This window comes from Euprymna scolopes, chromosome 26 (genome assembly GCF_053919585.1).
Source record: "Euprymna scolopes isolate OS-2025 chromosome 26, ASM5391958v1, whole genome shotgun sequence".
Classification (NCBI taxonomy): domain Eukaryota; kingdom Metazoa; phylum Mollusca; class Cephalopoda; order Sepiida; family Sepiolidae; genus Euprymna; species Euprymna scolopes.
Window position 1 is genome coordinate 63,179,081 of NC_136507.1, and position 14,838 is coordinate 63,193,918.

At 33.7% G+C, this 14,838-nt stretch overlaps 1 protein-coding gene across 17 annotated transcripts in view; it reads left to right on the plus strand.

Annotated features, from left to right (window-relative positions):
• LOC145248122 (disabled homolog 2-interacting protein-like) overlaps positions 1-14,838 on the plus strand; it is a 1,344,959-nt gene that overhangs the window by 172,081 nt on the left and 1,158,040 nt on the right. For 15 of the 17 annotated variants that reach the window (XM_080109924.1, XM_080109911.1, XM_080109925.1 and 12 more), the window contains exon 2: positions 2,400-2,426. The exons of the other annotated variants lie outside the window; for them this stretch is intronic. In XM_080109924.1, the coding sequence (XP_079966050.1) occupies positions 2,400-2,426 (27 nt within the window). The remainder of the gene's footprint in view (positions 1-2,399; positions 2,427-14,838) is intronic. 17 annotated transcript variants of the gene reach the window in all.

The window sequence follows — 14,838 nt, forward strand, 5'->3', positions numbered from 1 at the left end:
CCAGTTGAGGTAGAAGGATCAGTTCACAGGGTAAATTTGAAAAAAAAAAAAAATGGAGATGGACATTTTTTTTTTTTATGGAAATCACTCCAGACAAGGCATGAAACCATAAGAAGCTAAAAAAAAAATTATTTTAAGGTCAAAAACTAACCTATGATAAATGTTAGATATAGTGTTGGAACGATTAATCAGAATTGGGGAAATCGGAATTTTGGGGGGCATCGGAATCGGAAAAAATTGACTATTTCCCAATGCCAAAAATGATTCCTTTAATTGTATTTTTTTATTGTATTTTTTTATTAATCATAATCATAGAATAAATATTTATTGATTTTAAAGTACCTGTCAAACTAAACTCTAAAGATTACTTCTCCTCACAAATGTATTTGTACGTTTGAGAAAATATCTGCACATTTATCATGTCTTTTTATGGTAATCGGGGAAAATAACAATTCTATAGTTAAATATTCAGTGATTTATAAAGAATCGGAATCGGGCATTTATTATGGAATCTGTAATTGTATCGGAATTGGGGGGGGGTATTCACAAGTTAGATGGATAGATTTTGACCCAGAAAACGGCAATTCGTTTTTATTTTGTCACAAACATCGCACATGGAAATGTGAGGATTAAAGGGCAAATTAAGGAAAGTGAGTTACAAAGTTTCCTTAAGTAAACTCATTGGTCCACTTTCTAATCTTCTTTGAGAGAAGAGGGATAAAAAAAAGTCCCTGGTCAGAGATAGATTACTTTGTAAATCAATTTCTAAAATCAATACCAACATATATCCACATGTAAAATGGATGTTCTTGCATTGAAACTTTACTGCCACGAAAAATTTCAAAAACTAAATATCTTTTTTTTATGCCAAAAACAACCCAAGGATAAGGGTTATTGAGAATGATAGATTTTCTGTTGTATAACGAATAATATTTTGAGAGGATTAAAAATAATGGATAGAATGAATATTTAACTAGCAAGACCTGTGGAAATTCCACAGGGACTCATTCATATGTAATATATTGATGTTGGCCTTCTCTAGATCTTTAGCATATATGGAGATGCTCTGATATTATTGTAGCACTTTTGTTAAAACTGCAAAATTATTTATCTAAGCTTATGAAGAATTCTTGGTAAAAGTATTTATTACAAGAAAATGAAGTCCATAACAATTAAACGACAGTCACTCGGATGTAGACGTGACACACAAAATAAATAATATGCATGCTATCTTATTAATATATGAGGATGGTTTATGGCACATATTTATCGACATTGTATTTGAAGACGACCATATTGCTGTCTGCAGGAAATAAGTTCTGTGATAATGTATTTCACAGATATAACGTTCTTGTAAAAAAAAACTTTTAGTTCTATTTCTTTTTTTACTTTTGTTTCTTTTTTTTGCTTTTGTTTTTTTTTACTTTTGCCTTTTTACTTTGTTTCTTTTTTGTACTTTTGTTTCTTTTTTGTACTTTTGTTTCTTTTTTGTACTTTTGTTTCTTTTTTGTACTTTTGTTTCTTTTTTGTACTTTTGTTTCTTTTTTTACTTTGGCTTCTTTTTTTACTTTTGTTTCTTTTTTTTACTTTGGCTTCTTTTTTACTTTTGTTTCTTTTTTTACTATTTTTATTTTTTTTTCCTTTTGTTTCTAGTTTTATTTTACCTTTTTTGCCTATTGCTTGATTTTACTTTTTATTTAACAGATGGAACGTTCTTGGAAAAAATGTTTTTTTTTGCTTTTGTTTTTTTTTTACTTTTGCTTTTTTACTTTGTTTCTTTTTTTACTTTTGTCTCTTTTTTTACTTTTGTTTCTTTTTTTACTTTTGTTTCTTTTTTTACTTTTGTTTCTTTTTTTTACTTTTGTCTCTTTTTTTACTTTGTTTCTTTTTTTACTTTTGTTTCTTTTTTTACTTTTGTTTCTTTTTTTACTTTTGTCTCTTTTTACTTTTGTTTCTTTTTTTACTTTTGTTTCTTTTTTTACTTTTGTTTCTTTTTTTACTTTTGTTTCTTTTTTTTACTTTTGTTTCTTTTTTTTACTTTTGTTTCTTTTTTTACTTTTGTTTCTTTTTTTACTTTTGTTTCTTTTTTTACTTTTGTTTCTTTTTTTATTTTTGTTTCTTTTTTTACTTTTGTTTCTTTTTTTACTTTTGTTTCTTTTTTTACTTTTGTTTCTTTTTTTACTTTTGTTTCTTTTTTTACTTTTGTTTCTTTTTTTACTTTTGTTTCTTTTTTAGTTTTAATTTTCTTACTTTTCTTTTAATTTTCCTTTTGTTTTTAGTTTTATTTTTGCTCTTTTCATTTTCCCATCGTTTTTTTTTTTATTTTTCTATTGTTTCTTTTTTTAGTTTTACATTTTATATTATGTTTTAAACTATTATTTTCTTTATTATGTTTATAGACTGGCATCGATCTTTTCTTGGTCGAGGTAGGTGTCATTCAGCCTGGCCTTACTTTGCTTTGAGTTTAATACTATCATTCTATCTTTTTAACCAATTCTCCATCAATGTTCAAATATCACACTAATCTGTAAAAACACATACCTAACAAAGTAAACTTCTGCTTGCGCGCGCGCACACACACACACACACACATATATATATATAGTGGTAATGGATTCCATTGATTTAGTTGTATATGATCCGCCACAACAACTAAGCTGTTCGGAAATCCACACAGATTTGTTTATAGGCTTTCTGTAGAACCAACCTAACCTTTTGGTATAACTGCTAATCTCGGTCTGTGCAATGGCTACCACAAGCCAGAGCAGACAGTAAAACTTAAGATTTTTGCATCAGTGTTCCTTCTCCTAAATGCATGTCTTAAAAATGACTGAGGGTGCATCTCTCCTAGTGGAATAAACGCGCCTCCAAATACCAATCTGGAAACTTCTATGTCTCAACGCTGTACGTACGACACCTGAAATGTGGTACTGGCTGGGTTCATCGTTGTTTAACGTCAATGATTTGGTGAGAACCGGTGTTTCAACGTTATTATATAATCAGGCCGCCTAGCATCACCCGGTCATAAAACACGCTTAAATATAATATTTTAATTAATGCAGATTTCGTATTTATATTATACTGAACCCATTATATAGTAATGATTTAAAAAGTTTTAAAAAAAGACTAGTGTACTACCACCGAGAAGCGAAACCAAAACGTTTAGCTTACAACTTACTTTTTCCTTTGACGTTAATGCCTGAGCTATGAAGACATGTTTGCTGCAAGGCTAAAAATGAAAACATGAACCAATAACTATTATGCTATGCATGCAACGTTCACAACTTCTGCTCGTACGAACAGTCTTCATGGGTTTTTCTTTCTAGGATATCTACGAACTCAAAAGCCACACAAAGTACTTCAAACACAACCTGAAAACAGAAACGACCCAGACTTTATTGAAAAAGAACGCAACTGTCTTTGCGGAATTAATACAGTGCTTAGAAGACCGAAGTCTATTATCACTGGTAATGAGAGAAGCTGGATGATGGCTGCAAAGCATTGAACATATTGAGAGAGCATTATTTATCGAAAGGAAAGCCCAAAATTATTTCTTTATATACTGAACTGACCTCTCTAAAACGAATGGAAGCCGAAACCATTACTGATTATAGGAGCTGAAACGACTGCAAATTCTTTAAAAATTTCTGGTCAAGTTATAAGCGACAGTCTGTTAATTTCCATGGTCCTTAAGGGATTACCTAGTGATTTCAAGCCATTTACCACCGTGATAACCTAGAAAGAAAACCCATGACTTTTAGCCAATTCAAGGTAGGACGCAGAAGTTACAAGGAAACTGAAAACATGATCATAAAAAACATATGAAATTACTACAGAAAGGTTTAATATTTATGGAGCAATTCTGGTTTCTGATTGGTTGGTAGCAGAACGTAAATTAATTTGATTCGTCAGTTCCTAGCAGCATCGTTTATAAATAGAATCTCCCTATTATGCGGGATCATACCCCAATTATAGTCTTACTATGTGGGGATGGTTTCCTAGCTGCTTCGGCTGCAGGGAGGCAGGGTAGAGTACTCGTCAAGGATCCATTCTTGACACTCAGCTTGACAGGTAAGGGGTCTGAAACTGGCCCAGCACCTGTCAGACTGAGGTACACTGCTTGGGTACTACCTAGGAGGTCCACCCTCCCAGGCCTTGCCATCGGGCTTTCCGGTGGGCCAAATTTATTGCTTGTCGCCTAAGACGCCCTTACTGGGGAATGCCGACGGGGTGCCCAGGCAATTTTTGGTGAGGCAAGAGTGGCCCTTCTTTAGGGCAGCTCGCCTGTTCTCCACCTTCCAGCCTGCTGCCACATTTTTCTGTGGTGGGCAACAAATAAATATCTACCCCCATTATAATCCAAAAATATTGCAATAGTCTGTGCCTGAATAATGTGTTTATCAGTTAATTCCTTTCATTCCCATGGCAATTATTTTGGTGGCCTAGAGGTAAAGGCTTAGCAAATTGAGTCAAAGGTGGCTGGGTTCGAATTTCCCGACCAGCTGAAATTGTCACCTCCTTCACTGATGATTGCATAATCATGAAACACTAGTGTTTGTAAGTATAAAAGATTAATTATTACAGTAGAACCCCAGGATTAATGCATTAATCCATTCTGGGGTTGCGATCATAATGTTAAATTGTCGTATAGCGGAGCCTAAGCAACATTTTATACAGTACATATTAAAAATTAGTAACGCAATACAGTACAGTATATATAATACACATGTATATAATCAAATAACATATATAAGCAGAGGCCGGAATAAAATCGTATTTCACATCGTAACCTGAAATAATCGTATTCCGGGGCAACCGTATCCTGAGGCTCTACTGTACTTTATTATATGATGAATAGGGGCACTACACACATACAAAGTTTTAAAACATTTGTTTATTAGTAGTGTTCGTAGAATTCTGGTGTACAATCGTTTCAGAGACTACTTGGAACTATCATTATTTTCTTGTTTTTGTGTATATGGATTCTAATTCGTCTCCTCATCAGCGTCTTCCAAGGTCATCAAGTGCTTTACACACTTTATGACGTTTCAAATTTATATAAAACAGAATTATATATTTACCACGCCTGCACCAGTTCCGCCAAACATCAAGGTAATCGTAATACTAGTAATAATAACGATAAAGGTTATGGCAATTGTACGAACACTTATAACATCCACAATAATGGTCATTACAATGGCTATTATAACTAATAGCTAAGCTAATCATAGGAATGAAGTCAATAAGAACAACATTAATCATAGCATCAACAGTAACAGTAATCTATAACAAAACTGCGCACAGAAATCACTTTTTCCACTGTTTCCAACGTAATAGATGTATGGAAACTAAAGCCGCTTTCAGGACTGCCAGCAACCATTGTAAGAAAGTAATAAAGAGCGCAAGATGGTTGTATGCTCAATCTGTTAAGTCCAAAGTAGCTGAGCAGCGGCTTGGTTCCCACCAGTTTTGGTAAATAGCAAACAGAATTCTGAACAGAAGCGTGTGCTCCATCCCAACTATCATCAATGGACCTGAGGTAATCTCGTCAGCATCAGACAAAGCCAAACTCTTTGTCAAGAACTTTGCAGCTAATTCTACCTTTGGCGATCAAGGCCGCCAACCACCAATATTTCCTCCTGTATCTGATAACACTCTATGTGATATACGTATATCTGTACATGATGTTGCCAAGCTAATCAAAAATCTTGATTCCAGTAAAGCAACTGGCCCGGACGGTATTCCAATTATAGTACTCAAAAAACTTCAACCTGAACTAGCGCCCATACTTACAAAACTATTTAAACGTTGTCTTAAGGAGAATAATTTCCCATCTCCCTGGAAAATTTCATCTATGCCCTGTATTTAAGAATTCAGGTGATCGCTCATCCCCCTCTCAGTACAGGCCAATAAGTCTCCTGTGCGTCATGAGTAAGTTGCTGGAATCTGTGTTAAATACAGAAGTAATCAAACATCTCAACAAAAATAACCTTCTTAGTGACACTCAATATGGTTTCCGTTCTGCTAGATCTACAGCACATGTGCTTACAGTTATATCTCATAGGATTAGCAAATCTCTCGACGGAGGCAACCTTTCTAGGGCAATTGCTCTTGACATATCTAAGGCCTTTGATAGGGTATGGCATAAAGGTTTACTTCATAAGATCTCTAGCTATGGTATAGCTGGAAATGTCTTCTCAATTATTAAATCATTTCTTTCTGATAGGTTCATAAGAGTAGTAGTTGAGGGGCAAAAATCAGAAGCCCACAGTATTAATGCCGGTGTCCCTCAGGGGTCCATCCTGGGCCCAACTCTTTTCCTGATCTACATTAATGATCTTCCAAATCACATCCTTACATCATTTGTAGACATTTATGCTGACGACACTACCATTTATGGTAGCACATCTAAGACGGTAAACGACCAAGTTCTCTCCAATTCTCTCTCCTCTGATCTTGAGCATGTAGTACAATGGGGAAAGGAGTGGCTGGTTACTTTTAATGCATCTAAAACCAAGCTTCTCTCTTTACATCATCAACATTCTGATCCCCATCTGGCATCAATTGAAATGAATGGCTCTCGTCTTCAGGAGGCCTCAAGTTTTGACAAGCTTCTGGGCTTGACCATTACTCCTGATCTTAAATGGAACACGTACATCAAATCTGTTGCCAAGGCCGCTGGAAAGATGGTGGGATCTTTCTATCGATCCAGTAGATATCTCACTGCTGATGCAATTCTCTATCTATATAAGAGCCAGGTACGTCCGAGGATGGAATACTGTTGCCACATCTGGGCAGGAGCTGCTAGAAAGGACTTGTCCTGCCTTGATAGAGTTCAAAATAGACTTCGTAGCCTCGTAGGAGATGTCCTTTTCTCTTCCTTGCAACCTCTATCTCACAGAATAGATGTTGCGAGTTTGTCTCTGATGTATCGTTATTTTCATGGAAAGTGTTCGACTGAGCTTCAATCTATGGTCCCCCCTCGCAAAACTTTCACAAGAAACACTCGTCTAGCTGTAAACACTATCAATAATTCCCCCCACTCTTTATCTGTGCCTAAACCTAAACGTAGATTCCATGAACAAAGCTTTTTTTATTAGAACTGCACGCCTGTGGAATTGTCTTCCGTTTTCCTGCTTTCCGGCTGACTACAATATGGTTGTGTTCAAGTCTAACGTAAATAAGTTCTTGATGAGCCGTTCCATATAAGTTATCAAATTTAACAAATTTTCATTACTAATGATTATTATATAGGCCAATTTCTACTGTACACTCTTTAACCCTTATCCTTGAGTGGCCTCTTGGCCTTGATAATGTGTTGATACCTATGAAAAAAAAATTAAAAAAAAGAAAAAGTCCAATGTGAACAAGTTCTAATTGAATCGTCCCCCTAAGTAATCCAAGTTACAAAATTCCCACTGTTTACTATGCTAAAATCACAATGACTAATGTATACCTATTAACCCTTATCCTTGAGTGGCCTCTGGGCCTTGATAAGTGGTGACACCCATGTAAAAAAAAAAAAAAAAACTACGATAGCAAGTATCATTACTATATAAATAATGGTTATATTAAAAGCGATTTAGGTAATGATAATAACAATAGCAATAATGATATTAACCATTTTAGCATTAGAACTGGTGACGTCATCAACAACAATGATAGTGATAATTAGGGCTGTGACAATAGAATATTCTTTTCAATCTTTTGACTCTCGGGTGTATATCCGACACAGTTAAACACACTTAATCAACCGAGAACCACATCCGTCCATATAAAAACATAAGATATTAACGGATATATACTCGTGAGTCAAAACAATGAAAAGAATATGCTGTGGTCACAGCCCTAGTAATAATATACAAAATAAATGTGCAGAGATAGTTTACCCTGAATAAGTATCACGGATGTATATATTGCTGCGATCTTAGATGGCGATTTCTATTTCTTATCCACTGGTTTTAAATAAGGATAAGAAATAGAAATAGCGATCTAAGATCGCAGCAATATATATATATATATATATATATATATATATATATATATATATATATATATATATACTAGCATGGGTGCCCGGCGTTGCCCGGGTATTTGGAGGTGTATGTTGAGCAAAAAAAAAAAAAAAAAAAAGCGGTCAATTTTTTTAAACTTTGACCCCGATTATGACCCCTTAACATTTATTGTTTTTGGCTTAAATCAAGTTATTAAGTTAAATCCATGTCCAACGAATCTATATCTAAAATTTCAAGTGTTTAGACCCAAAATTGTCGGAGGAGTTCAGTAGAGTTCTCAAAGGTCAAATCGTTGAACTTTGACCCTTTAATCGCCAAATTTCTGTCCGAAAACGGATTACTTCGGTTTTCCCAAATCTCAGTACCCTGTATATCAAATTTCGAGTCTGTAGACTAAAAATTGACAGTTATTGCGTAGGGAAATGTACACAGACACTTTCACTTATATATATATATATATATATATATATATATATATATATATATATATATATATATATATACTAGCACACCGCCTGGCGTTGTCCGGTCAGAAACTACGCTTAAATATATTTTTAATTTATGCAGATTTTGCTTTTATCATTATAGAGCCAATTCTCTATTGATTATTATATTGTACCCAATACATAGTAGTGATTTCAAAAATTTTAAAAAGAAATATAACCAGAGTGTCATAAGCTAGAATCGAACCCAAAACATTTAGCTGTCAGATAAGTATTTAAACATTATTATGATAGTTATGACATTGAATTCAACGATTCTTTACAACAATGAAGATTTAAATCTAATATATATATATGCAAGATTCAAGAAAGGATGCATGGACACAGTTTTATAATTTCATATTATAAATATATAAGAAAACAGGCTCCTTCAGTCTCTGACAGACTATGGATACCCACAAGAGGGTGCCTGCGTGTGAAATTTTTGTGACAGGTGCGCAATCTCCAACCACACTTCTCCTGAATCGACATTGTTAAATACTAGTGGCAAGTGAAGTGAATGTACTGGACGATTGGAAACAAATGCCGAGATACGCGGAGAGCACATACAGCGCCTTGAATTACCGAATGGTCCCCCATCTGGTACTAACCAGGCTCAATGTTGCTTAACTTCAGTGATCTGGCGAGAACCGGTGTGTCAACGCGATTATGCCCTGTGTGTATAAACATATATATATGTGTGTGTGTATAAACATTATATATATATATATATATATGAGTGTGTATAAACATTATATATATGAGTGTGTATAAACATTATATATATATGAGTGTGTATAAACATTATATATATATGTGTGTGTATAAACATTATATATATATATATATATATATGAGTGTGTATAAACATTATATATATATGAGTGTGTATAAACATTATATATATATGTGTGTGTATAAACATTATATATATATATATATATATGAGTGTGTATAAACATTATATATATGTGTGTGTGTATAAACATTATATATATATATATATATGTGTGTGTGTGTATAAACATTATATATGTGTGTGTGTGTGTATAAACATATATATATGTGTGCGTGTGTATAAACATATATATATATATGTGTGTGTGTATAAACATGTGTGTGTATAAACATTATATATATGTGTGTGTGTATAAACATATATATATATGATGAGCGTTCTAAAAGTAATGCCTCCTATTTTTCATTCCGTCTGAATGAATCAGAGGGGATTTTAAATTGCATTTTTATGATGACTGAACTCAGGCATTCATGACCTGAAAGTTTAACTTCTGTTGCAGATATTGACGGTGTGAGACTTTAAGAAAGCAACCCCTGTCTTGGATGTGTGTCATAAGCAGAGATTCATTATTGAATTCCTGGGAAAAAGTGCATTGAGCATGGTAGTGACTATGTAGAAAAATAAATTCTGGAGCACAAAAGGTCGCTCCTTTTAATAGTATCCATTTGGAATAAATCTCGTGCTACTAAATATATAGACGTATACGTCATTTCTATAAATAGTGACCCCAGCGTGATTTGAACACACAATTTTCTGAGCTTCCTGTGGCATGTTTGGTGAAACTACTTGAGGCTCTTAATTTATCAGCAGTAAGTGATTTGTCTCTGATAAATATAGAAGAATAAACAAGACGCACGCTTCATATATAATAAGCTTTATTTTGATGGTAATGGTTTTGTCGAATCATATACAGTTTTTCAGCTCATCAAAAAGACGTTACTATAACGTCTCACATGAGTTCTTTGGTAAATTTCCGCTATTCAACGAAACCTGTGCAAGGCATATTACATTAACATATGAATAAAATACTATGAGTGTGAAATTAATACGTTCTGGTTTCGTTAACTAACGATATATATATATATATATATATATATATATATATATATATATATATATATATATATATATATATTCCCAGATCCAAATAATTTACCTTTAATGCAAAGCATTTCTTCCAACGTGTTTGAATTTCGGTACATTTTTTTTATAGATGCGTTTCGTTATGCAGAAACCAGCGATTATTATCTCAATGCCATCGCTTTTCGTGCATATACTCTTCAGAAAATTTAGAAATTCTTTGCTTAGGTAGAAAAAATGCATTGCAATACAATGCTGCAAGAAGAAAAAAATCATAAACGATTCAACATCATGAACAAAAATGGCTGCCGGAACAAACACCCGATGTTGAGTTTTCCATTACTTTTATTTTTCTTTTTGCAGCATTATATTGTCATGCATTTTTTTCTATCCAAGCATAGAATTTGTAATTTTTCTGAAGCTTCATAAAAATAAGCGAAGTATTAGTCTACTCAGTTTTATTTTTAGTTTATCTTTTAGATTTTATAACTCGTCCATTTTTCCATAATATATATATATAATTTGAGGTGGCTATTTTTCAAAGGAAGGGTCACCAGTGAAATATAACAAGGTTAATACAAGAGTGCTCAATATGGAAGTAGAGAAAGTTACATTTTCAATTTTTCTTTACATAAGCAGTAATTTGTTGCTACACAGTCATGAGCATGTTCTGGTCTTTTAGTATTTAGTAACTAGAGACGTCTTCAGGCAACAATGCTTATATTCAAAAGCGGAATTCTTAAACAAAAATCAGCTTACAGCAAAAGAATCTTTTTGTAAAAAAAGAGTCAGTACGATGAAGTTCAGCCGTGCTGAGAACAGGGCTGATTGGGTGCGGATTTGTTTATTTATTTGCCCATGTTCATTCATTTTTATGTTGGTTTAAGGGAAAGGAGTTGGCGGGGTGAAGGGGTTGGGAGTTAGGTTTTAAGACCAAAGCGTATGCAGATGTTATCTTATGTATTTTAATTTTATGAATTGAAAAGGTTAATCTCCAAATATAAAATTGTTTATTGTTTGAAAACAAAGAATACAATTTAATAAATCTATTTCCTTAACCCATGAGTTTTCGATGCTTATTCATCTCTTCAGAGGTAAAATATTAGAAAATGTTTTTTTTTTTTTTTTTGGTTTGCACCTTATTTGCTAAAAGCAATAAACATAGAAATTTTAAAGCTTTTAAAACATTTTAGATACATAGAATAAGGGAAATGGACATTGGGTCAGAAAAAAAGGATACTGTATTTGAAATCCAAAATCAATGCTAAATCTTGAAATGGTAATTCCTGGTAGTAAGGAGGTAAAGAGATCCGATGCGTCTTGTAATCCTTCCAAATTACTAGGTAACAATAGGTACTAGGTAGATACATTTCATTATTCTGAAGAGCATATATATATATATATATATATATATATATATATAATATACCTTCATCCGTCTCAAGAATTAGATAAAAGCGCTAAAGTGAAGCAAAAGTTCTGGAATCTCTAACCGCACTTGTCCTTAACCAATCTTCTTTAATCAAGATATTTGGAGAGTTTTACTAGTTGACAATTTCTCATTATTTTCCAGGTTTCCTTCAAGTTGCCAATTATAAAATTCCTTTAGAGAGAAATGTTAAAATAGACCTGTTTTGAATAGCATTTCAAAATAAATCTGAAAAAAAACAAAACATTTTAAATAGGATGTTTTAAATTAAATATTATAACAGTTGAACATTGACCTCTTTTCATTTTTCATTTTCTTTCCTTATATATTCCTAATTAACCGACCATGTTAAATTCTGATTTTCTTTTGTATCCTGCTTTTTTTGTTAAACTTTCTTTGCCTTTTTTTTTTTTTTTGATAAGAATTTCGCCTCCAGCAGAATCGCCAAACTAATGTGTCTCAATCTATTTTTCCTCTTGCAACAACGGAATTAAATCTTCAATCTTTTATTTTTTTGTTTCCATTGTTTATTCTCCTTTTTACCTCTCCAAGAACTCTTTCTTTTTTTTTTCTGTTTTGTGCCCAAATTAGTAAATGCTTCCAATTCTTTCTCTAATAAATTCCATTACAAGAAATAGAAATGAAATCATATGGAGATGTAAAGTGGTGATTTAGCGTGAAAATCCAACTTAAGACCAAAGTGTAATATTGGCGGGGGCTTCTGTATGACATGGATTGGTTTTTATTTGATGTGTTTATTGACGTGCATATTGAGTGAGATGATTTAACGTATAGAGGGTGAAAGTGCTTGCTACCCTCTTTGTGAGAATATATATATTGTCGTATAATAAGGTTCTATATAACATACGGGGGGGGTTGTATATATGATGTGTATATTGACATGGATATATATATATATATATATATATATATATATTTTGATCGTCTAGATATGAATGTGCCTATTGATCATATAGTGATTATTTAAACAGGACTTTCAACAATTATAACAATTGAGGGACAAATAACAGTCTCTGATTTTACATCGACCAAATGTAAAACATACCTTCTCCATCTTTGGTTGGTCTTGATTTGAAGGATCCTAAGAAAAGTTGCAAATGAAGATTCGTATGACCTGAAGCTTTGGTAGTATTTACAGCAGCTCTATTTCAGATGCCCCCCCCCCATTGAAAAAGCTGTAACGCTGGTCCTAGCTTTTTACTATCGACATTTCTCTCTAGTAGGAGCCATTACTGTCCACCACCTTTTTTCTTCCTCTGACTACTGACTGCATTTGCTAACTCTCTGACTCCCAACTCTTGACTAATTGATAAATGTCTTTCAAGTTCTCTCGTTACATTATTAACTCCACATGGCCAAAGACATGAATCGAATCATCTACCTTTGTCACATATTTTGTTTATGTTCTAACATTCTTTTCTATTAAAACATATTTGTTTTTATTTATCTAAAATTACGTCTTGTTAATATTTATAGAATCTAGTCAAATGAAATTCCTAAAACGTCATTTTACCATATTTGTCCTTTACATTTTTCTCTTTGAAACAAATCTAATTCAATCTACACGGTAATAATAATCTTCTGGCTCAGATAATTCGGCAATACCCCAGGTGTGTTAATAAGCAACAAAAGTACAAACTATAAAATCCAAAAATCCAGCGCGGCCATAGCAGAGACTGAACTCGCTACATGAGTTTGTAGTGTAATTTGAATCTTGTTGGTAGCTGAATGCTTGATGCTTCACCAGGGCTATCAAGGGTATTTTTTTATCATGAAGCGATCACTAGGCGTCAGTCCCATCTACTCTCAAGAGAAGGATAGACCATGCCAGTTTCTCAACCAGGTGTTTTATCTCATAATACATACAGCACCTCGCCTTCCCAAATGGTCACCCATCTGGTACTGGCCAGGCTCAACGTTGCTTAACTGTGATCTGGCGAGAACCAGTGTGCCAACGTGATTGTGCCGTATTATAAACTATATCAATGCATGTTGTTTCGAATTTTTTTTTTCCTTGGGGTCTCACCGCTTGTCAACGCTCAAAGACCACACTATGATGAGGGTTAATGTGTGTCAGGAAGACGGTGAGAAAACACCGTGATTATCAGTAATGGTAGAACTTTGGTAGGGTTTAATTAAGAGGATTGCCTAACAAGAATTTACTTACGTTACACTTGAAAACAATCATGTTATAGTCAGTTGGGAAGCAGTCCCCACTGTGCTGTGTTCCACAGACAGACAGCTCTAAGAACTAAATTGTTTGCATTGGATTTTCGTTTAGTTTTGGGCACAGATAGAGCAAAGGAAGTTGTTGACAGTTGTTGCAGCTAGGCGAGTGTTTGTTGCGAATGTTTTACAGAAGAGACCATAGATTGGAGCTCAGTCGAGGGCCTATTATGAACATAATGATAGTTGGACTCTCAACGTTTCTTCTGTGAGAAAGAGAAAGTAAGTAGGCGAAAAGGTCTTATGCAACTAGTCGAGAAGCAGGGTCGATTTTTGGGCAATGTAATTAAAATGCAAGACTTCAGATATTCAATGTAAATAATGTAATATATAATTTTTTTAAATGGATTATATATTATTTATATCGAATACTGATTCAAATATGTTGTTACAATATTTTTGATTATAAAGGGGAATGATCTCGCACAGTCGGGAGATTCTATTTATAAACGATGCTGCCAGGAACCGCCGAATCGAATAAATCCATGTTCTGCTACCAACCAATCAGAAACCAGAATTGCTCCATAAATATTAAACCTTTCTGTAGCAATTTCGCAAATGTTTTCTTCTTCGTGTCAACACGGGAAGAATCTTTTGCTCTGTGGATTCCAACTCGAGAACTGTCTACTGCGAATCAGTCACCTCCCAGGACTTGTGTAGAACAACGAACCATCGGAAACTATTCTGTCTACTGCAAACTAGTCACCTCCCAGGACTTGTGTAGAACAACGAACCATAGATTGGACGCGTAAATGACACGTTTGAATGAAACTTTTGGCTAAGAAA